Genomic DNA, 23126 nt, shown 5'->3' on the forward strand with positions numbered 1-23126 from the left:
AATGTCCTGGGGACTGGGTTGAAGAACACATGGTTAAAATTACTGGATTGCATTTGGCTTGGCTTCTGTTCTGAAATGTTATGTAGTTTGTATTTGGTTTCTGATGTTTCCTCATCTACTCCTGAGGAACCAATCTACTTTTCTAAATGTATGGAGAGTGTGGATACCACACTGGCATTTTCATCTCCCCCCCACACCCCTTTCCAGTCTTCCATGTCACCTTGAACCCCACTGCCATGGATGATCCAACCATGAGAAAGGGACAAACTTTTAAACAGGGACAAATTTATAAACTGAGGTGCGGCAGGACAAGGGGACAGAATTTGGGAGAACGTAAGAATTCAAATCGCCATAACAAAATATAAATACAATATGCAAAAAAATTGTTATTAGCCTAGTGGTGGGGAAGATACCCCATGAAAGTACATTTATAACAAGTGGAGAAAAAGCCTCAACTTATCAACAATATACAGACAGCAACCCAATGAGTTCATAAGACAGTCCTGCTCTGTATCATAGGCAAAAAACTCCCCACTTTTCAAAATGTAATTTTTCAAAACGGGACCAAAGCCACCACTGTGCACAGAGAGCAAGAAAAAGAACAAAAACAGTTCAAAAGTAGCGAGTAGATCTCACGCTGACAGAAGAAAAGGAACTGAATGTCACCAACAAGGTTCTTGTTTCGCCGAACAACGGCTGCATCAGGGCAATCACATTCGGCTCAGAACATAAGAATTGCCTTACTGGGTCATACCAACGATCCATCAAGCCCAGTAGCCCATTCTCAAGATGGTTAATCCAGGTCACTAGTACCTGGCCAAAACCCAACGAGTAGCAATATTTCATGCTACCAATCCAGGGCAAGCAGTGGCTTCCCCCATGTCTTTCTCAATAACAGACTATGGACTTTTCCTCCAGGAAATTGTCCAAACCTTTCTTAAAACCAGCTACGCTATCCACTCTTACCACATCCTCTGCCAATGCGTTCCAGAGCTTAACTATTCTCTGAGTGAAAAAAAATTTCCTCCTATTGGTTTTAAAAGTATTTCCCTGTAACTTCATCGAGTGTCCCCTAGTCTTTGTAATTTCTGACGGAGTGAAAAATCGATCCACTCAGGATTTTGTAGACTTCAATCAAATCTCCCCTCAGCCGTCTCTTTTCCAAGCTGAAGAGCCCTAACCTTTTTAGTCTTTCCTTTATCATCTTGATCGCTCTTCTTTGAACCTTTTCTAGTACCGCTATATCTTTCTTGAGATATGGAGACCAGAATTGAACGCAATACTCAGGATGAGGTCGCACCATGGAGTAATACAGAGGCATTATAACATTCTTAGTCTTGTTAACCATCCCTTTTTAAATAATTCCTAGCATCCTGTTTGCTTTTTTGGCTGCCACTGCACATTGGGTGGAAGGTTTTTATCATATTGTCCATGATGACACCCAGGCGAGGCATTGTTGGGGGGGGGGGGTGTCACAAAAACGAGTAGACTTGGAAATGCCACTGCTCATCTCTGGATGCATATAACAAGAAATGGGGATCCTGCCAGGTACTTGTGACCTGGATTGGCCACTGTCAGAGACAGAACACATGAGTTTGTTCTCACTCAACATGGCATCTCATATGCTTTTATGTTCTAAGCTCACTGGAGCTTACTTGGATTGACAAAGTCTGTCTCTTTTTCCTTGCGTCATACTAAAATACCCACAAAATCAAGCTTTACCTATATGCTAGTTATAAAGGTGTTTGAATTAGACTAAGGAATAAACTGGAAGCACAGCATAGATCATACTCACAGTTTTCTAACAGTTACCAGAAAGTATCCAAGGTATTGTCTCTGCCTGCTTTGTCTCTGTCCTGGTAATGACATGCCTAGTTTTATGTGGGGTGGCCATCCTTGCAAATAGTTTGCCTGATTTATTACCCCACTGATGGAAGTGGTAGGGAGGGTAAAGGATGCTTTTTTTCAGCCCGCTGATGCAGGAGATTATTAAGGGTGGCTTTTACTGTGCCTAGCCATTCTTTTACGTCAGTGGTGAGTTGGGAAATATGGAGTTTTCGAAGGGCCTGTAATTCAGTGGATAAAGTCGGAATCTGGTGATCCCTACATTTTTTCAGGGTTGTGGTATAAGCCAAGATGTGCCCATGCAATACTGCCTTTGCGGCCTCCCAGTAAATCACATCATCCTCATTCCCAATGTTATTCGAGGTCTCGTAATCCTGCCATTTAGTCATGAGAAAGGCTTGGAAGGCCACAAAAAAGAATCCAACAAAGACTGCAGTGAACCAAGAACGAGCAAGGACAAAACAAAAACTGCAAATCATGTACAAGATGCAGGCACTGTTTATTGCAACAAACAGTAATAAATGGAATACACGGGTGCCACTTAGACTCTGATATCGAATGTAGAAGTGTGTTGATATCGGAGTCTAAGCAGCACCCTTGTATTCCATTTATTGCTGTTTGTTTCAATAAGTTACTTACCATGGACCCCTGAGGAAGGCAAGTTGTCCGAAACACAGACTGTGTCAGGTCCCTTGGTTGGTAATAAGGATTTATACTACTAATGTTGCAATAAACAGTGCCTGCATCTTGTACATGATGTAAAGGCTTGGAAGGCGGCATCATTGTACAAATGAGAAAGCATTCTCCACCTTTTTTTCTCCAGTAGTGCCCATAAATTGGAAAACAGCTGAATGATTAGACAACACCGGGGAATGGATGGCTGTTGATGTAATTTTAGCAAATAGGGAATCGCAAGCTATAATATAATCCAGTTGGGAGTACCTTTTTTCTAATAATTTTTATTAAATATCAAACAGCATAACAAAAGAAACTACAAATACACATCATAAGGCAAAGAAACAAGGTGAGCCGAAAGCAAGAGACAAACAGAAAGCAGAAATCCGTCCAAAAAAACAGTAGGCTCCCACCAAGTCCAATACAGTAGGCAAAAACAGGAAAAATAGGTTATGCTGTTCATACAGTTTTTCAATGTACCCCCCAACCTAAACACAAAATAACACCCCCCCCCCTCCGGAGTGATTAGAGACGTCCCTCAAGGAACCCCTAAATACTGACCTCAGCTAAGACTGACTCCCATAAAGACCGAAACAGCTGTTTAGGTCCTCTCTCCCCTTTGCCCACACTGCGCAATTCCCAATGAGCCACTCCCACCCCCGCAGCTCCAGTGCGGCCTCATCCATCCACACGCGGAGTACCCCCCTCTTAGCCATCAATAAGGCAATATACAAAAAGCGCCAGTGTTCAGCCGTCAGCCCTTGGCCTAACACCTCTCCATCATACCCCATTACAAGGATCATATAGGACCATTGAACAGGCGCCCCCAGTATCTTAACCAGGAGGTTTAACACCCCATTCCAATAGGTGCTCAGGGCAGGGCATTCAATAATCATGTGTAGTAAGGAGCCACTCATACATTTACACTTCACACATTCAGCCGAATCCCATAGGCCAGCCCAAAACCCTCGCGTTCTAGTAAAGTAGGTGCAATAGAGCAGTTTAAATTGAATTTCCTATAATTGGGCATGGGAGTACCTATTATGGGAGTGAGAGTAGTATGTGAAGTCCGATTCATCTAGGTGTAGGGTGCACCAGACGTCAAGAAGCTGCAATTCTTTGCAAGAAAGGGGATACCCCTATGTTGTGAACCCTTGGGTGGGGACTTGGATGGTTTATAATTTAAGCCGGAGTTGGCTACAGTATTAAAGTCTCCACCCAACATGACAGCATATCTTGAGAAACTAGAAATATGGGTGAATAAAGTAGTGAAATATTTATGGTTGTAAATATTTGGTGCATACACATTACCAAGCAAGATGGGCTGGTCCCATAATTTTCCTGTTACTAATATGAATCTACCCTCTGGGTCTTGGATTTGCTTATGTACTGTAGATGGAAAGAGAGGATTTTGTGGATTAGGATAGCTGCCCCCCGTTGCTTAGAATTATAGGTAGAAAACTACACCTGCATATTCCTGCTGAAGTTTTCTATGTTCTAAGGTATTCAGATGGGTTTCTTGCAGGTATGCATATCCGTAGACTCTCTTTAAGTAAGCCAGTAATTTTTTTTCCATTTAATAGGGGAGTGAACGCCTGCTACGTTCAGAGTCATAAGTTTCAAACTAGCCAGTGCCAATTATGGAAAGGTTATTTAAATATCAGAGATAAAGTCCCAGCTTAATCCTCCGAACCCATTAGGTTTCTCAGAACTCATATGCCATTCAGAGAGCAAAGTGTCATGGAAATGCATAGAAAACGCCACGCAAGGATCAACAAAACATATCTATACCATCGCAATCATATACCACATATACATCCCAAGCATTTGTGCCAGCACTCCCAACCCCCCAACCCCCCATTACCCAGACAATGCAATCTACCCTATCCCAGAAGGACAGCTCCGGGGCTCTTCAAACAGAGTCGTCATCCCCCCCGGAATGTCATGAGAGCACAACAGTAACAGATAGGCCAGTACCCCATATATCCACTGGCAATAAAAGGAATAATCAGTATTAGAATCCAGTAGCTTCCCACACAAGTGAGGAGTAATGGGCTTGGAAGGGGAATTCTGAGGAAGTCCATGCATAATTCCACAATAAATGTCCGTACCACCAAAACCATGGCGTGTCCAAAACATCAATGCCAGTGGTGCAGGGATTCACCCAATGCAGAAAATACATAATACAAATAGAAAACCAGATGGTCACACACCCAAGGAAGAGGTCAAGGCTTCTGAGGAGGAGGTGAGGTTCTACCGGGCTCTGATGCGAGTGCTGGGAGGCTGTTGACAAAAAGCTCTAATTCCTTTGAAGAGTCCATATAGAGTATCTTATTATAAGGCACTCAGACCCTGGAAGGGTGCATGAGGTTGATATGTATCCCACGCTGATATAATTTCTTACAAAAGGGTGCCAGTCATGAAACACTTAATCAATACCACTGCATGGTGTCCTTCGCTAGGAATGGCAACCTTACAGACAGGTTGTGTAAGGCAGATGTGTGGAGCCTTAAAAAAGTTTATACTGTGTGTTTTTGCTTCCAGTGCAATCTTCTTTTCAAGGTCTCTTTTTGCCTTCCTTATTAACACCTTGCATTTGACTTGCCATTCCTTGTGCTTTTTAAAATTATTTTCAGTTGGATCCTTCTTACATTTTCTGAAGGATTCTCTTTTGACTCTAATAGCTTCCTTCATTAATCACACTGGCTGCTGTTTGGTCTTCCTGCTTTTTTACTTTCAAACAATTTTATTGATGGAAAAACCCCCCAAAGAATACAGCATAAGACCAGTTCCAATGGCAACAACATAAGAAATGAAAAATGCAAAATATATCAGTCTGGTCCACACAATAGCAGTATCATCATTTGAGAAATAGAAATACACCAAAGCATCAACCCATCCCCACTCTCAATACAAAAAACCACATAGAACAATGAAGAAAACATGCCAGGACCCTGGATACTGATGAGCCCAGGGAAGAGCCCTACCAACCCCTTAACCAAATAACAACCATACATAGAGAATATAAACTTAAGACATATGTCACTCATGAACTAGAGAACCGCATTCATGCCACACATCCGCTACCCCACACCCAGTTGCTGTCACAAAGTGTCAGATAAGTGTGGTGAAATCCTAATTCCATAGTGAAGGACTGAAAAACTGAATTTTAATTTAATTTAATTTAATTCTTATATACCGCTAATAAACGGGAGGTTTCTAAGCGGTTTACAAAAATGATGCATTAAAGATACAATAAATAAAAACTAAATAAATAAGATAGGTACTTGGAAATTCCCTAACTGTCCCAAAGGCTCACAATCTAACTAAAGTACCTGAAGAAACAGTATGAAAAATAAAAATAAAAAGACAGAGGTAGAGATAGAGATAGAAATGAAATATTCCAACAAGTAATGAATAAATAATTTAAAGATAGAATTAAAATAATAATTTAAAGTAAACAAAATAGAGATAAAAATAAGCATAGAGAGAAACAGAAACACACTCCAAAAAAGCATCAAGATCTTTGACTTGTAATTATTATGATCATTTAACACCAGATCTTAAATACCTTTCCGGAATACATCATATCCCTATCCCTCTCCATACCCACCCTAATTCACTTCAACCACCATTCCCATTCTATTCTTTAACTGCCATCAACCCCAGTTCCGATGGCTATCATCTGGGTCACGAGTTTCCTCCAAGAACAGGCGACATCTCTGGCAAGGTAATCTCCACCGCTGCCGCACATGATGCGAGATCCTCAGAGGTAGACCCTTCAGAATGGGGGAGGAGTGAAGATGGTGTCGGGTACCCTGCTGGAACGGGCTCCCGAACCGACCGTTGGTCTGAGCGTCGGACTGCAGCTCTCCTCTGTCGGCTCTCCCCTGCTGGAATGGGGGAGGAGTGAAGATGGTGTCGGGTGCCCTGCTGGAACGGGCTTCCGATCTGGCCAATAGTGAAACTGGCAGTTGGTGCCGAGCACCATCAGCGATGCTCCTCCTGTAGTTCTCTCCCCTGCTGGAATGGGGGAGGGGTGCAGATGATGCTGGGTGCCCTGCTGGAAAGGGCTCCCGATCTATATATTAGCTTGAGTAAGGACATAATTCCTAGCCCGAGCTGGGAGATTCATAATAATTAGGTTCCTTCTTTTTTAATACATGGAATATATATAGTCTGGACTTCCAGAATTCTATTTTTGAGTAACATCCATGCCTGATGTAAATTTTTGACCTTTGAGGATGCTCCTCTAAGTTTCTTTTCTACCATTGTCCTCTTGTTATCATAGTCACTTTTTTTAAAGTTAAATGCCCCAGCACCATTACCTCCTGCACTAATTTTTGTACTCCACAAAGAATTGCTTTGCCTCTTGTTGGTTCCTTAACCAACTGTTCCATAAAGCATTCCTTGACTTCATCACGGTATTTTATCTCCCAGGCATGCCCTGATTTTACATTTACCCAGTCAGTATTGGGGTAATTGAAATCACCCATTATTATTGTGTTAGTTTGTTAGCCTCCCTAATTTCCTGATATCGTTTCAGTATCAGTCCATTCATCCTGGTCAGGCGGATGGTAGTATACTCCTATCACTGTCCTTTTCCTCTTTACACATGGAATTTCTATCCATAGGGATTCCACAGTGTGTTTCTGATCCTGTAGAATTTTCAGTCCATTTGATTCAAGGCCTTCCTTGACTACGCCTCCACCTTTTCACTGCGATATAGTTTGTACCCTGATATGACAGTGTCCCATTGGTTATCTTCCTTCCATCAGGTCTCAGAGTTGCCAATTACTATATATCTACCTTATTCTAACTCTCCCATCTTGCTTCTTAGACTGCTGGCATTTACATACAGACATTTCAAACAATGTTTATCATATCTATTTACAATTTGCTCAGCAGTTGGCATTGATATTTTGTAATCTTTAAAATCAGACTGCTCCGTACTTAAAGAAACCTGGTCTACCGTGGCCTGTATTGCAATCTCACTATCGGGATGCTCTGTCTTCCCTTTAATGATGATATCTTTTCAAGATATCTTGTTCAGAACCATGGTCTTTTGAATAACTGTCCTTGATATTCTATGTAAGGCCCTGGACTTGAAAGTTAAGAATGGTCCTTGTGCTAAAACAAATGGGCATTCCCGCTTCATTAATCCTTCAGAGTTAAGATTTTCAGGGAAACAAAATGACTGAGAACCAAAGACAGAACCAAGTTGATAAAGAGCGACCGAGATGGTAAAGGGGATGGAACTCCTCTCGTGTGAGGAAAGACTAAAAAGGTTAGGGCTCTTCAGCTTGGAAAAGAGACGGCTGAGGGGTGATATGATTGAAGTCTACAAAATCCTGAGTGGAGTAGAACGGGTTCAAGTAGATTGATTTTTTTTTTTACTGCATCAAGATTTACAAAGACTAGGGGACACTCGATGAGGTTACAGGAAAATACTTTTAAAACCAATAGGAGGAAATATTTTGTTCACTTGGAGAATAGTTAAGCTCTGGAATGTGTTGCCAGAGGATGTGGAAAAAGCGGTTAATGGAGCTGGTTTTAAAAAAGGTTTGGACAAGTTCCTGGAGGAAAATTCCATCCATAGTCTGCTGTTGAGACGGACATGGGACGATAGCATGAGATGCTGCTACTATTTTGGTTTTAGGGACTTGTGACTTGTATTGGCCTCCACGAAGACGGAGATACTGGGCAAGATGGACCATTGGTCTGGCCCAGTAAGGCTATTCTTATGTTCTTTCCCTGCACGCTCCAAAAGGATTCATAAAGCATGTCCTGAAATTGGGTTCATCAGTGACCACCAAAGACATACTACACCCATGCAAAACAAAGTCAGAAAGCATATTCCCTCCCTCATTCTGATTATGTGGCTGCAGTTTCACAGGAAGTTCCTATCAGATCTAAGAACTTCTTTTTCTCCGCCCTTACTCATCTGTCTGCTGCATGCTAACAGGTGCTGACATGCCGAGTTTGCCGTGATTTCCTGGAATCATAACAATACTGCCACAGTTCCCTGAAAGATGCTCAAAGGAGTTTCCACTTGGCACCGCATGCATGGAAAATGCTGGGAGGGCGGGCCCTGAGAATGCTGTGCTCCCATATTAATTATAACCTAGATTATTCTTCACTTTATTACCTAAGAAATATGCTGCTTTCAAATTCTTGGCTAGTCCATCCAGTTACAAATTGCTTTTCTTATGAATGAAAACGAAAATTCTGAAGAAGGGAGGTACCGTACGTGTGGTGTGGGGCCCTGCCATTCATTCAGCCTTCTAGAAGGAGAAAGAAAAATGACACTCACCACAACACAAGTGGCATGGCCCGTCATTCACTTCTGTTTTTTTTCACTGGCATCTTTGGCAAGCTGAGAAGATGCTCACACAGAGACAGTCGGAGCCCTTTGGCAGACTGTTGCTAGGCTTTCACTGACCACAGCAGGCACAGCTGACATACTTTGTATGTAGATTATTACCTAGGGTTACCAAACGTTACCAGAGGTTATGGTAGTCTTGAGGATGTTGGAGAACTTGAGCTTCTTCAGTTCCTGGGGTGGGAAGGAGGGAGGAAAGAAGTTGGGTAAATGTTTGCCTAGCTAGGGCCCAAAATAATGTTAATCTGGTCCTGCGCCAATTGCAGGATTTTCATAAAGGAATTGGTGCGGGTCCAGATTAACACTATATTGGGCCCTGGGCAAACATACATTTGCCCAACTTCCTTTCTGCCCCTGACCAGAAGCTCTCAGCACCCCCCAAACTGACCATAACCCCCTGGTGGTCTAGTGCAGTGGTTCCCAACTCTGTCCTGGAGGACCAGCAGGCCAATCGGGTTTCCAGGCTAGCCCTAACGAATATGCATGGAGCAGATTTGCTTGCCTGTCACTTCCATTATATGCAAATCTCTCTCATGCATATTCATTAGGACTAGCCTGGAAACCCAATTGGCCTGCTGGTCCTCCAGGACAGGGTTGGGAGCCACTGGTCTAGTGCCCAGGTTGTTTCGCTTCCAACGATAGTCTCGTGAGTGCCAGTGGAGGTCACAACAGTCATTTTGACCCTGAAGTCAACAGGGCAGGAGCAATCTGCAGCCACTCCTATCTGTGCTGGCTCCATTTCCAAAATGACCGCCGTGAGTTTGGCGAGATTGCCGCTGCAGGTCACAGTAGCCATTCTGACTGTAGAAATGGCTTGGGCAGGAGTAATTTGGGATTACCAGGGAGGTAGAGTAGGTCCAAGAGGGAGGACTTGTGTTTCTGTTTGGGAGGGGGAAAAAGGAAGTTGAACTCCTTCCGTTTGGGGAAGGGGGGTGTATGGGTCAAGTTTTATTTAAAATTTGATTAATCGCTCGCCTTGAATTTGCTGCTTGTTGGAAGCATAAGAGTGTTCCTGACATGCGAAGGCTACAGGATCGCTTGGACTCCCTGCATCTTATGTCAAAGTTGACGGCTTTGTCTCCATACTATGCCCCATTATCATAAGGTGTGAGATCCATACTTGACCTGGAGGGGCACTGCTTAAATGTTCTCCGTCTCTGCTCCCTGGTTGGGTTGATTATGGTAAAAACTGAATAAACATATATTTTTTTAATTTTTTTTAAATTAATCGCGTAATCTTACTTTTAAGCGAAATAAAAGGTTTAAAAACATTCAGGGAAGTACAATATATGAGACATGGACTTAACATACTTGAACTGCAAGGTAATGGCGGAATAGAAATCACTAATGTAATGTAATACCAAGACTTACAGTGCCAATGGGGAATAATTTGTAAGCGCCTTGTTTCTTTTTGGGTAATTCCCTTGAACAGGGAGTTGCAGTAGTCGATATTGGAAATCACGAAAGAATGTATTCATACATTGAGTAATTTGGGTTCAAGGAATTTTGAGATGGAACGAATCTGGCGTAATCTGTAGAAGGTGGATTTGACTTTGCTGCTAATATGTTTGTGATATGAAAGTTTATGATCAAAGATAATCCCTAAAATCTTAACTGTGTTAACGGTCTGAAGAATATTGCCTTTAAGTGTGATGGGGGAGTCTAGTTACCATATGGTTCCAGAAAAATGAGGACAGATTGAGACATCCAGGGCGGGGTGCAGTGGTGGAGATGGTGAGGGAGTGGAGCTGTTCCCATTTAGGGCTGGGCCAGGCCAGGCTAGGGTTACCAGACATCCGGATTTATACCCAGACGGTTTCCTGGACCGGAGGGAGTTTGTCCGGGTTTTGGATTCACTGTCTCCAGTCCAGGCACCACCCCGGAAATAAATATGGCTTTCCTGTTGGTCTGTTCCCACACCCACATCTCTCTTCTGGCGCTGCAATTTCTGGCAGTGTTGCCATGATCCTGCTGCCATCTGCTTACCCCAGAAGCCTTTGCTCTGCAGCGACTTCCTGTTCCTGTGTAGGCTTCCGGGGCAGCATCATGTTGCTAACACTGCCGGCTGCCCAAAAGTTTGAAATTGCAGCGCCGAGGAGGTACAGGGAGACACAGGAACGAAACCGGTAGGGGGGCTGCAGATAAAGAGAGGCAGGGACTAGTGGGAAGCAGGGCCCTGTGTGGGATCATATGTCCTCTTTCTTCTTTCCATTTACAAATATGGTAACCCTAGGCCAGGCTCGTTTCAGTTTCAGCCAAAACTGAGCAGCAAATTTCGAGAGTAGATTCAGTTTCAGCTAAAACCAAAGAAACCAGATTTGGATGTCCTCTGTTGCCCCCCCCATTCTCGTCTGTTCATTCACTTGCTGTTCTAGCCCCTCACTGGCTGCCCCCCCCATCATGTAAAGTTGTGGCATTTGCTTTTTGCCTATTCCTTAATCCAGCTCTGAATTGGATGGTCCAGCCTGCCCCCTAAGACATGGAGATATTTAGTCTTTTTTTTTGCAAAGTTATTTATTTGGATTAACCCCAGCCAGTGGCATAGCGAGGGTGAGAGACGTTCGGGACGATGGGGCCCCTCCAACATCTTCTCTGCCCCGCCACTCACTCCTTCCCCCCTCTTTAACATTTGCGGCATGAGCAGCCTCACAAACTTGTTGGCTCTCCCTCTGACGTCACTTTCTAGGCGTGGGTCCAGGAAGCGACGTCAGGGGAAGAGCCGAAGCTGGTGTGACAGCCGGTAAGGGTTGCTGCTCACGCCGGGAACATTAAAGAGGTGCGAGGGAAGGGAGGGGGTGTTACTAAGCTACTGGTCCCAGCAGGCTCACAAAACTCTAACAATTGCACCTCAATCGTTTCCCTAAAGGAATCAGGTTTTTGCACGCTGCTTATAAGGACTCCTGAGGAAGCACCATTTTTGACATTTATAATTGTATTTTAATAAACATTGATTCAACCAGATACTTCACCAGTATCCCACCCTTTGTTGAACTTTGTGGGATCCATTTGGTCTCCTTGTTTGTTTCTGGGGAAAAAAAGCCAGAAGGTACCAGAGAAGGAAAGGAATGTAAAAGTTTGGACAAGTTCCTGGAGGAAAAGTCCATAGTCTGTTATTGAGAAAGACATGGGGGAAGCCACTGCTTGCCCTGGATCGGTAGCATGGAATGTTGCTACTCCTTGGGTTTTGGCCAGGTACTAGGGACCCGGATTGGCTGCGAAAACGGGCTACTGGGCTTGATGGACCATTGGTCTGACCCAATAAGGCTATTCTTATGTTCTTATTCAGTGGTTAGTCAGGTTTTGCCCACAAGATAACACCTACTGGTGAGGCTCTGTCTCTCTGTACACAGACACATGTGCATCTTATAGGCCCTGTCACACTACTGAGACATTCTTTAAAAATGATTTTTCACTCCCAGATCCTGAACAGACATGCACGAATTTGTTTGCAAATGGAGGAAGGTGGAAATGGGCACGTTTTAACTTATCATCTAAGAACAAAATTTGAAATGTTTTTTTCCAGAAGCAGGGATACAGAAATGCTATGGTACATGAGTTGCAAGTTCAACCTAATAGTCCCACCTCTCCCCTTTTTATGAAGCTGTTAGGCTTTTTCATCGCTGGCCGCAGTGGTATTAGCGCCAATGCTCATAGAATTCCTTTGAGCACTGGAGCTAATATCGCCACGGCTGGCGATAAAAAAGCCTAGCGCGACTTCGTAGACGGTGGGGCAAAGGGACCTATGTGGTCCTGAGCTTCCAAGTTGCCAGTTTCAGGAGGGAGATTTTAGTCCATTACTGGATTTCTGTCATCCTCATTCAGGCGCATGATGTGACCTGCAGTACTGATTTCAAGAAGTAGAATCGGGGACTACCACAGGATGTAAGCTTAAAACCAGGATTAGCCAAAACATCTTCTTCCTGAAACTGGGTAGCTTAGCAGTTCTAGTGGTCGGGAAAACTCATCTGTAGCTCTCGGGAAAATTCTTAATTTGTCTATTACACTAACGCTTTAACCCAGTTCTCAGGATCTACCCAACTGGCTGGGTTTTCAGGATACCCACAATGACTACGCACGAGAGAGATTTGCATTCTCTGCCTCCTCCATATGCAAATTACTCTCCCGCACATTCATTAGCTATTCTGGAAACTCCAACTGCTTGGGTTGAGCAGCATTGCATTCATGCTATAACAAACCAAAGAGCTTACAATACTCCCCGTTACCCAAATCATGTTAACTAGAGCAGTGTTCTTCAACCACCGGTCCATGGACCAGTGCCGGTCCACAGGGCCAGCTCATGCATCGGGCCCAAAACAGTGTTCTTCAACCGCCGGTCCACGGTGTGATCGATGCGGCGTTATCTTCGAGCCAGCTCCCTCTTCCTAATTGATTTAGTGCACAAAGCCACGGGCAACGGCTCCTACGGGCATCCTGCGCCTGAACCAGAAGCCATCTCTGCAGTTGCAACGTCAGAGGGAAGGCTTCCAGATGAGGCACGGGACATGCAATTCAATTAGTACTATTATGGGGGCGGGGTCTGGGGTGGAGATTGGATAGAGATGGGCGGGGTCTGGCCCACGACTTAGCCCAGTGTTCTTCAACCACCGGTCCACAGAATAATTATTTTATTTCTGCCGGTCCATAGGTGTAAAAAGGTTGAAAAACACTGAATTAGAGGCTTTCAGTGACTGAATATTGTTTCAGCAATATGATTGGTCAAGCAGACCACCTATAAATCTGATACAAATAAAAGTCAATGATGTTATAGCATTTTTTTTTTTAAAGTGTTTATTCATTTCCATGTTCTCATTCCCCTTTCCCACAGGGTGGGGCAGACGCTGGGACTCTTATACTCGCATGCACATTGCTCACTGTCCAGATGTCTACAACAAAACCAGTGATACCACAGACATCATTTAAAAAACAAAAAAAATAACAATAACAAATGAAATAAATCCTTGAAACAGAACAGGCAGCACCAGTCACAGCCCTGGCTTCAAGCCGGAAGGAGCGAGCTTTGGTCGGAATCTTTCAGACCAGAAAGGATGAGGCAAAGATTCTGCCTATGTGACAGGAGCGGAGGTAGGGTACAGACAAATGGGCAGTTTACTCGATCTCTCTCTGGCCACAGACCCGTTCTTGCACAAGCTCACGCAAAATGGAACGCATTAATGCTCAACAGCACCATCGTACTACATGTGTTTCCTGCTGCTAGGGTTTATTAGCCATGTTAGCCCTTGGACCCCTTGATTCTGAGGAGTACGAACGAGGATCGTCTATTACAAGACCTGCTAATTAATGTGCGCCAAGAGGGGACATTTGGGTCAGTATTGCTTTATAAGCTTCATTCTAGGCACTGCAGCTGTGATTTTGTTTGAAACACAAATTACTGGGCTACATATCCCAGAATTTTTAAATGTCGGGCTTGGAGTGGTGCGGCTGGCAGCTGGGTATTAGTTGCGCTGGACAGTGATTTCTCCTGTTTGCAATGATCTCATGCCCTCTGACTCCCTTCTCCTCAATGTAATTTTCAGCACACGGGTGGAGAAGATAACAAGGGGAAGAAGTCACATAAGTAGGACAGTGACCTTCCTATCCCTCATCTTCAAAACCATAACCTCAACTGGTGCAATTTCAACTCTATTTTGACTTTTCCTGGCATGAGATCCCAACCTGTCTACTCTTCTCAACTCTATTTTGACTTTTCCTGGCATGAGATCCCAACCTGTCTACTCTTCTATCTCTACGTTCTTTTCAATTTAACTCCGCCTAACTGGAACTTGGGTCTGTTAGCCTGTTTTCTCAGCACTAAAAAGTCTGACTCTGCTCATCGATGAAACAAAACCAGAACAGGATAAAAATAGCCTCGAGAAGCTGCCTGGTGGTCCTCGGGATGTCATCAGGGTCAGTACAGAAATGAGCAGAGGGAGGTGGTTTCTTATTATTTGCTCTTTTGCAGGTGATGACATCATAAAGTGCAACATTGACATCACAACATGTTGTCACAAAGAAATGGAAGTCCCTTCCCAGCTCCCATTCCCGACAATTCTGCATCACTTTGAAGGGAATGAGTTGTTCCCACCCTCGGAAAAATGATTACAAAATATATAAACAGAAAAAAATAAATTGTGAAAATAAATAGCATTCTCTTTAATACAATTCCTGATCAAGAAACCAAAGGCAGAGCAGCTCAAGACTTCAAGTAGTGTGTGAACTGTTTATTACTTATAACAGTACCGCACTTTCCACTGAGCTGCCCCAAGTTCGAGGCTTGTCCGTTGCATTGTGTTTGTAGCTCCTTGCCTCCCTGGAAAACCCACGTGTATGAGAAGAGCTTGGCACTGCCAGCCTTCATCAAGTCACTCCTTTGCCAACAAAGGCTTGGCCATGAGGAGAAGAGGCCTGGAACACGCCCAGTTTCTTTGTTCAAGTTTCTTTTCTATTTCTTTAAGCTACGTCCCTTCTAGCTAGCCTCAGAACTTAAAAGGGTACTGTGTGAGATAGTCCACCATCCGTCTGGGAAGCGGGAGCGCTGTCACGTCTATCACCGACTTGTTGATCTGCAGCCGGCACAAGTGCTGCAGGCTGGGGGCACTGTCCTTGCGTTTCAGCGGCCGGATGAGCCGCAACTGGACTGCGGTCGTCTCTTTGGGCGTGCCGGGCAGCAGCGAAGATGAAGGCGGAAGGGGCGGGTGTGGGTACGGCGCGTCTCCCTTGCTCTCCACTGTGCAGGAGGCGACATAGTGCTGGATGAGGCTCACAACGTCCGAGAAGGCCATGAGGCGAGGCTTAGAGAGGCAGTTGGAGTCCAAGCGAAACTTGCCGTCGGTATACTCAATACGAACATTGGTGGGCCCGCGATTTGTCTTCACGGAGAGGGTGAAGAGGTAGCTGGGGTGGGTGCTGTCTCTCACCAGGAAGGTCCCCTCGGTCATCTTCTGCAGTTGCTGCTTAGCCTCCGTGGCAGTGATAGAGCCCCAGTACCAGCCTGAAATAAAAGAATAGCATTTAGAACTAGAATCTCTCTCTGCATAGTTCTTTAGAATGAGCGCCCCAAAGCTGCATGACTTTGTGCTGTCCTTCAACTTGCCAGCCACACTACAATTTTGGAAAATTAAAGACTAACAGTAATACTGAAACCACAGCAGGATTCGGTGAGCATTAACAGCGGAAACTGCTGGAATCTTGGCACTGATGTAAAAGCCCTTCCAAATCTTTTTTCTCTAATTACATTTTCAATAGTAAAGCTGTAGATACCATCAGTTAATTGCCTCATCCTTACCTCACCTCTGACCCAGGGGATCTAGCTGTCAGTTGCACCAATTACTACCACTACTGTTTCTATAGCGCTGAAAGCATACGCAGCTCTATACATTCATGCAAGACAGTCCCTATTCAGAAGAGCTTACAATCTAATTTGGACAGGCAGACAGGACATATAGGGAGGGGCTGGAGAGTTTCTTGCAGAGAAGGATTAAGATGGACTTGGGTAAGTTTACGGTGAGTGGGAGTTAGGAGTTGAATGCAGCATCCAAAAAGTGGGTTTGGATTTTAATAGTGCTAGAGATGACGTCTGATGTAAAGACTCAGGCAGTTTGTTCCATGCATATAGTGCAGCAAGGTAGAAGGGAGGAAGTCTGGAGTAGGCAGTGGAGGAGAAGTGTACGGATAGGAGGGACTCGCCCGATGAATGGAGTTCATGGCTGGGAGCGTAGTGGGAGAGAAATTGAGGGGCTGCAGAGCGAGTGCACTTGTAGGTCTGTAAGAGGAGTTTGGATGGGGAGCCAGCGAAGTGACTTGAGAGGTGTAATGGGAGCGAGCGACTTTCACGGAATATAAGTCCTGCAGCCGAATTTTGCACAGACTGAATGGGAGAAAGAGATGGTTGAGGGAAGCGAGTTGCAGTAATCTAAGTGAGAGGTAATGAGTGTGGATAAGGGTTTCGTTAAGAAAGGAGAGGTCGGATTTTGGGAATCTTAGAGAGGAAGAACCAACATGTCTGAGCAGAGAAGGCGAGAGAGGATTAGCTCAGGATTGTGCCCGAGGCCATGAGCACTTTCACTTTAATGATAACAGTTCCCTCTCCCTTCTAGAAACATTCCTACAGATTGTTGAGGGCACTTTTCTGAAACATTAAATACAGTGATCCTGTGTGAACAAAGAGCCCGAAAAAATTCCAGATTGCTCCTATTTTAATGTTTACCTTTCTGTGAAAAGGGAGAATTGTTACTCCTTCAGCCGATTTTAAACTCCCTGCACCCGTCACCTGCTTGTTTATAATCAATTATACCTGCTTTCCTTTGCCTTATTTATAATGTGGATTTTAGAGCATGGATTGTTACCATGATTATGTGGGTAAGTAGAAGGGATGCATAAGATAGCTTTATTATATCTTTTTTTAGTTGTGGTACTCATGCGTAGAAACTGCCAATAATCAAATTATGACTTCCACTTTCTCACTGTCAGTCAGTGATGCCCCTCCCCTTCCTCCTTCCCCCACCCCTTCCCACCGCACGCGTGCTGCTTCCCCTGCCCCGTACCTCTGCAACGTCCCTGGTACGACCAGCAACCCCCAAGCTGCTGTGGCGCCAGTGTCGGATCGTCCTCTGGTCACTTCCTAGGCACAGGGCCAGGAAGTGACATCAGAGGACGAGCCGACACTGGCGCCAGAGCAGCTTGGGGGTTGCTGCTTGTGCCAGGAACATTGCAGAGGTATGGGGGAAGGGAAGCGGCAGTGGGGGGGGAGGGGAGGGAGCGGAAGATGGGGTGCTTGCGCTTTCACCAAAATGGCGCCCCCCCCTGCCATTGTTCTCAGGCCAATTGAGTCCAGGATACTCCAGTGCAGCTAGCAAGAGATGCTACCCTCCTTGAATTTCTGACTGCCACTGCCACCACTCCCCCCCAGCTCCCCAAATCAGATTCCTCATTTTATGGGGACAAAGAATAAAAAGGGTACCTAGCGAGTGGCCACCAGCAGACACAAGTAGAGCCTGGATGGCACAGGCCACTCTCCCCACCCCACCCCCCCTCCCCTTGGTTCTACACATGCGTGCAGAGGGTTCTTACCAGATTCTCGCAGGTAGCAAAATGTCTTTGCAATGCAGAGCAGATCTTCCTCAGGGTCCCGGGCTCGAGGTGGAGAAGGAAGGGGAGGCTCAATTTCCGGCAGGGGGACCACATCAGCGCTGGGGGGGACCTCTTCTTGCAAAGCTGCTAAGGCCAGAGGCTGCATGATCTGCTCAGACAGGACACTGATGACGCTCCCAGGCGAAAGGCTGTGGATCTTCTGCTCTGCCAACAAAGGCTGAGGTCTGGTGAGGAAATAAGACAGAAATTTCATGAAAGATCCCTTTATATGTCAATATTTCTTAATATGTTCTATGGGAAAATGGGGGGGGGGTACTCAGTGGGTTATAACTCTGAATTGAATTTAAACCCAATTTCTTGTGCAAGCTGATGGGACCGAAAAGAGCATCCAAAATATTAAAGGTCCCTAAACCGTCCCTATGCCATTGACATTAGATCCACACACATTCTCCCCCCCCCCCCAGCTGTTTCTGCACAGTGAAAACAGTATATATGAAGCATCAGCAAATACACCTCAATTATGAGAGGAACAATTAGCTATAGATGTCCAATAATCTCACATTCAGTACACACTTATCCCTCCCAGTTCTTCCCTTGCTCCAAATTCAACACAGCTGGTCCCCAAAGTCATTAAATGTTCATGTGTTTTGAAGGACCGCACAGCCCTAGACACTGAGTAGTTATTTTTACCATACGGCATTACATTTCTAAACTGTGCCCTGTAAAATCTATTTGAAAGAAATCAAAACTCCCCCTAGCAGGATCCAGAGACATTACTAGCTCCCGATTCCACTTTCTCCCTCCACAACCCCATATTCACCACCAAATCGCCCTCCATTTCAAAAAGAGAAACGCTGATTGGTAATTATGTGGTTTGACTGTGGATAGGACTAACCGCCACCTGAACTTTACAAGCCACTTTCACTGACAAGTAGCCAGAAGTTTCTATAAAATGAGGTTTGTGGAGTGAAATCTGTAAAGCCATTAGCAATAGAATATCTCACTTTCAAAACATGACTCGGTTCGACAGGGACACTGGGAGCTTTACTGGTACTGGATGTTTAGATGAGATATATTTCCTAAGGACACGTGATGGAAGACCTTATTATTGTTCACAGAAAACAAGCAGTAGACATTTTGGGGCTGATTCTATAAAAAATGAATAACTTAATTGGAAAAATACCCTTAATAGGTTCAATAATCACCCCCCCCCAAAAAAAAAAAAAAAGTTCCACAATAGGCACTTATCACATGGCATTTAGCAGCATCTAATTCCTAAGTAGGTGTTTCTACGGTTAGAACATAACTTACACACGGCTAAGCGCGATTCTCCAAAAGCGTAGGGGCCTGAAATGTAGGCCTTTAAAAACCCTTGCCTACATTTCAGGCGCCTAAGTTTTGACGTAAATGCCGCAATCGCGATTCTGTAAACGATGCCTAAATGTGACCGACACACCACTAGGGCCATTTTATTTTATTTTTTTTAAGTGCCGTTTAAGTAAAGCTGGCCTCTGGTCGAATCACACTTGGGAGACTCTCAAAGGGCCCCATCTTGGCTTGGACACCCTAGGAAAGCACACAGCGTTCACAAAAAAAGATTGTCTTGGCAAACCATGGTTTTCTTAAGTAAACCACTGTGGAAGAGGCAGCCAGCCTTCCCGCCATGAGCAGGACAACAGGGTTTTTTTTTTTTTGATAGCCTTGTCTCTTCAAAATGGGGCTTTCTTTATAAGGAGGACATTCCAAACAAACAAAAGGAACCCGTGTTGCCTTTGAGAGTGTTATACGAGGACCTGGAGGAGAGCTGAGGAAACGCTTTGTATTTAGATAGGGAGGACAGCCACCTACAGATCATACAGCCATTACAGTTTTAACTTGTATTTAGCAATTTGTCAAATATTCTTTGCGATTTCCTAAAAGCACAGCAATATTCAGGAGATAATTCTATATTTAATCATTCCCGACTTATAACTAAAGTTTAAAAAAGAAAAGTAAAGCTGTGCCTAAATAGCACGTAGATTCCTAGAGCGGATGCTTTTCCTCCATTTGCATCTTTTTGCCCCCCCCCCCTTACTACACACACTTAATAAAATCTATAAAAAGTCTAGGTATTTCTAGGTTGAAAATATTTATCTTTGGCCACCGTGCAACCTTCAAAATGTCCAGTGGGGGTTTTTGTTTTGGGGTTTTTTTTCCTGGAATCTCAGACTATAAATTCCCCAACATAAATACATCTAAAATGGGGAATTCGCTACACTAGATAAATTGTATTTTACTACTTATGAGGAATTTAGGAAACGTCTGAAAACACACCTGTTCCTAAAGTATCTAGACAACTGATCCTCTCTTCTCTCTCCCCTCTATAGCGATTAACTTGTCCTATTGATCACTTTCTCCTCAAAAATGGATTTCCTGTCCTATTAACCCTCTTTCTTCCTCCCCTCTTAAAGTCAATTGATTTGTACCTTTGCTTAATCTTTGTAAACCGCATAGAACTTCACGGTATTGCGGTAGATAAGCTGTTATTATTATTTTTAAGGGCTCCTTTTACTAAGGTAGCGTTTTTAGCGCACACAGCAGATTAGCGCGGCCGGAACTAATGCCAGCTCAATGCTGGCACTGTCGCGTGCACTATTCCGCGTGTTAAAGCCGTAACGCAGCTTAGTAAAAGGAGCCCTAAGTTAGTACCAGTCAGCCCCTTGCAGATAGGGTTTAAAATCAAAAAGCAGATGGGGGATTTCCTAAATTGAAAAAAAAAACCAAAAAGGATTTTAATGGACAATGACGTGGACTGAACTGCGTAAAGATTGGTTTTCCCCAAACCTTTCCAGGCTGACGAGAACCTGAAACGCTCCGAATTTAAACTTGGGTTGGCGTGAAGGTGACCAGAGGTGGCTGCCGTCTCGGATGGTCATGAGGCACAGAGGCTACCAGCGCCTTCCCCGGGGTGGCGGCAGCCCCCCAACCCCATGTCCTCCCCCAGAGAGCTTAACCCCTTGTTCGCTGGCTTCACATTCGAACATCTGTTCCAAAAAAAACATTAACTAACCAGTTCTGAATGAAAACCCCCAGTTTTCCCTATTGCAAAAAAAAAAAAAAAAATCATCATTCATTCCTTAATAAACATAAAAGAGCCTCCAGTGCATCTGGGTTCAGGAGAAAGAAAACCAATTAAAAATCAACATATGGTCCCAGTGAAGGAGTATCTTTTTTTTTTGTCTAGTGTCTAAGGGCATCGTTTTTCTCAGCCCACCCGATCCTCCCCAAAGAGGAGAACAAAAGCTCAAGGACACAGACTTACCCCTGCACGCAGAGGATCATATCCGTCCAGGACCAGGGCAAAAGCATCCGTCCTTGAATGCGCTTCGGGCTGCGAGTGGGAGCTCAAGCCGTTGCTATTATTACCTCGGTCTATAAATAGGCACCAGCCAGACCCTAAGGCAGATGCGCTCCAGGAGGAGATGGCGAGATAGACGCGCAAATGGGACTCGAGGGAAGAAAAAAACTTCAAGAACGGAGCGACTAAAATCAAGCGACGGACACAGCATCAAACATCTTTATAAATATAGGAAATCTAAGTTTAAAAAGCAGGAGGTGGACGAGAGAGACGCGTCTTCCTCCGGCGCCGGCTCCCGAAGTGAACCGAGGCGTTGAATCTTTTGTTTGCTCTCTCTCGATTCCAGGAAGTGGCCGATTCCGGGAACTGCATTGTGATGGCATCACAGCTGGGGCCTCCCCCTCGGGTATAAATAGCCGGGCCGGGACGAAGCTCTTCCGTCCCTCCGTCTCCCCCTAGGGGCAGCGGGGGGCCATTGCACCCCCTTAAGTTCCTGAGCCGGCCGCGGGGATCCGGGTCACCGCCAGCACGTGGGCGGAAAGGAAATACCTTTGATGGATTTCCAAGAACTTTCCAGGAAAAGGGGGCGGGGTGGCCGAGGCGGACCAATGAGAGGCCGGCGAGGCTCCTCCCACCCGCTTGCCCTCCCGCGGCTGCGCTGGAAGGGGGCGGGGGGAGCCGCGAGCGGCTGGAGACGGAAGAGAGGCGCGCGCGAGGACACGAGACCGTAACAGCCTGAACTCCCAGGACTCGGATCCCGGCCTTTGCCAATGATCTGCTGCATACACTGCCTTTCTGTGGTGGTCTCCAGCTCCAACCCTTTGCAGGGCCTCAGGAAAAAAAGAGTTAATGTCTTATTAAAGAAACTCTTTATAGTTTATAAATCTTTCCTTTTGGCTAAGTCTTAAGAATAATATTGTCATTTATAGCTGAAGAGACATATGATAAAAGAAACTGTTTTATTTTACTTTTGTGATTATAAGAAATATACCGAGGGCCTCAAAATAGTACCTGGCAGGCAACATGTGGCCCCCCCAGGCCACGAGTTTGATACCACTGCCTTAACTGTATCCATCCCCATAATACATACTCATAATTCATACTCATAATTCATTGAAACGATTTGAAAGTATTCCATACCGGTTTCTATATGATTACAGCACACTTAGAGATTTGATCCCGGTATAGCCATTTTTTCAGAGGTTAACTGTATCCATGACATCCTGTTTACATTGTAAGCTCTTTGGAGCAGGGACTGTTTTCTTACTCTTTGTGACTCTGTACAGCGCTGCGTGCATCTGGTAGTGCTATAGAAATAATTCATAATAGTAGTAGTAGTAGTATGTTGAGTTTCAGTCTTTCGGAAGCAGAGGTGAGATTGTGATGTCATTCCACCAATAAGAGCCAGCCTCATCAGTGATGTCACAATGGCTTGATTGTCCTGTACTCCCCTCTGCCCTCCAGCCCAGCCAGCAGGTTAACTGTTCCCCTTAACTCGGTGGTCTCAAACCCTTTGCAGGGCCACATTGTGGATTTGGAGGGTCTCAAGAAAAAAATAGTTAATGTCTTATTAAAGAAAGAAACTCTTTATAATTTATAAATCTTTCCTTTTGGCTAAGTGTTAATAATAATATTGTCATTTATAGCTAAAGAGACATATGATAAAAGAAACGGTTTTATTTTACTTTTGTGATGATGATAAACATATCGAGGGCCTCAAAATACTACCTGGTGGGCCGCGAGTTTGAGACCACTGGGTTAAAGAGTCAGGCTACAATCTAAATACACCTCCTATTAGAA

The 23126-nt window shown here is 44.6% G+C and overlaps 1 protein-coding gene across 1 annotated transcript; it reads right to left on the bottom strand.

The window, feature by feature from the left end:
* Window positions 1-13655: 13655 nt before the first annotated feature.
* CISH (cytokine inducible SH2 containing protein) lies at window positions 13656-21760 on the bottom strand. The gene is made up of 3 exons (XM_033926632.1): window positions 21291-21760; window positions 17969-18213; window positions 13656-15890 (listed from the first exon to the last, which is right to left on the bottom strand). The coding sequence occupies exons 1-3, from the start codon at window positions 21335-21337 to the stop codon at window positions 15376-15378; spliced, it is 807 nt and encodes a 268-aa protein (XP_033782523.1). The 5' UTR covers window positions 21338-21760; the 3' UTR covers window positions 13656-15375.
* Window positions 21761-23126: the final 1366 nt, after the last annotated feature.

The sequence above is a fragment of the Geotrypetes seraphini genome, chromosome 17 (genome assembly GCF_902459505.1).
Source record: "Geotrypetes seraphini chromosome 17, aGeoSer1.1, whole genome shotgun sequence".
NCBI lineage: Eukaryota > Metazoa > Chordata > Amphibia > Gymnophiona > Dermophiidae > Geotrypetes > Geotrypetes seraphini.

What these genes read in the sequence shown, in the direction of transcription:
- CISH (XM_033926632.1), bottom strand. Translation starts at nt 21,337, where the DNA reads ATGCTTTTGCCCTGGTCCTGGACGGATATGATCCTCTGCGTGCAGGG. An exon ending in ATGATCCTCTGCGTGCAGGG is followed by an intron (nt 18,214 to 21,290) that starts GTAAGTCTGTGT and finishes TTTCCTCACCAG; the next exon opens with ACCTCAGCCTTTGTTGGCAG. An exon ending in TTGCTACCTGCGAGAATCTG is followed by an intron (nt 15,891 to 17,968) that starts GTAAGAACCCTC and finishes CTTTTATTTCAG; the next exon opens with GCTGGTACTGGGGCTCTATC.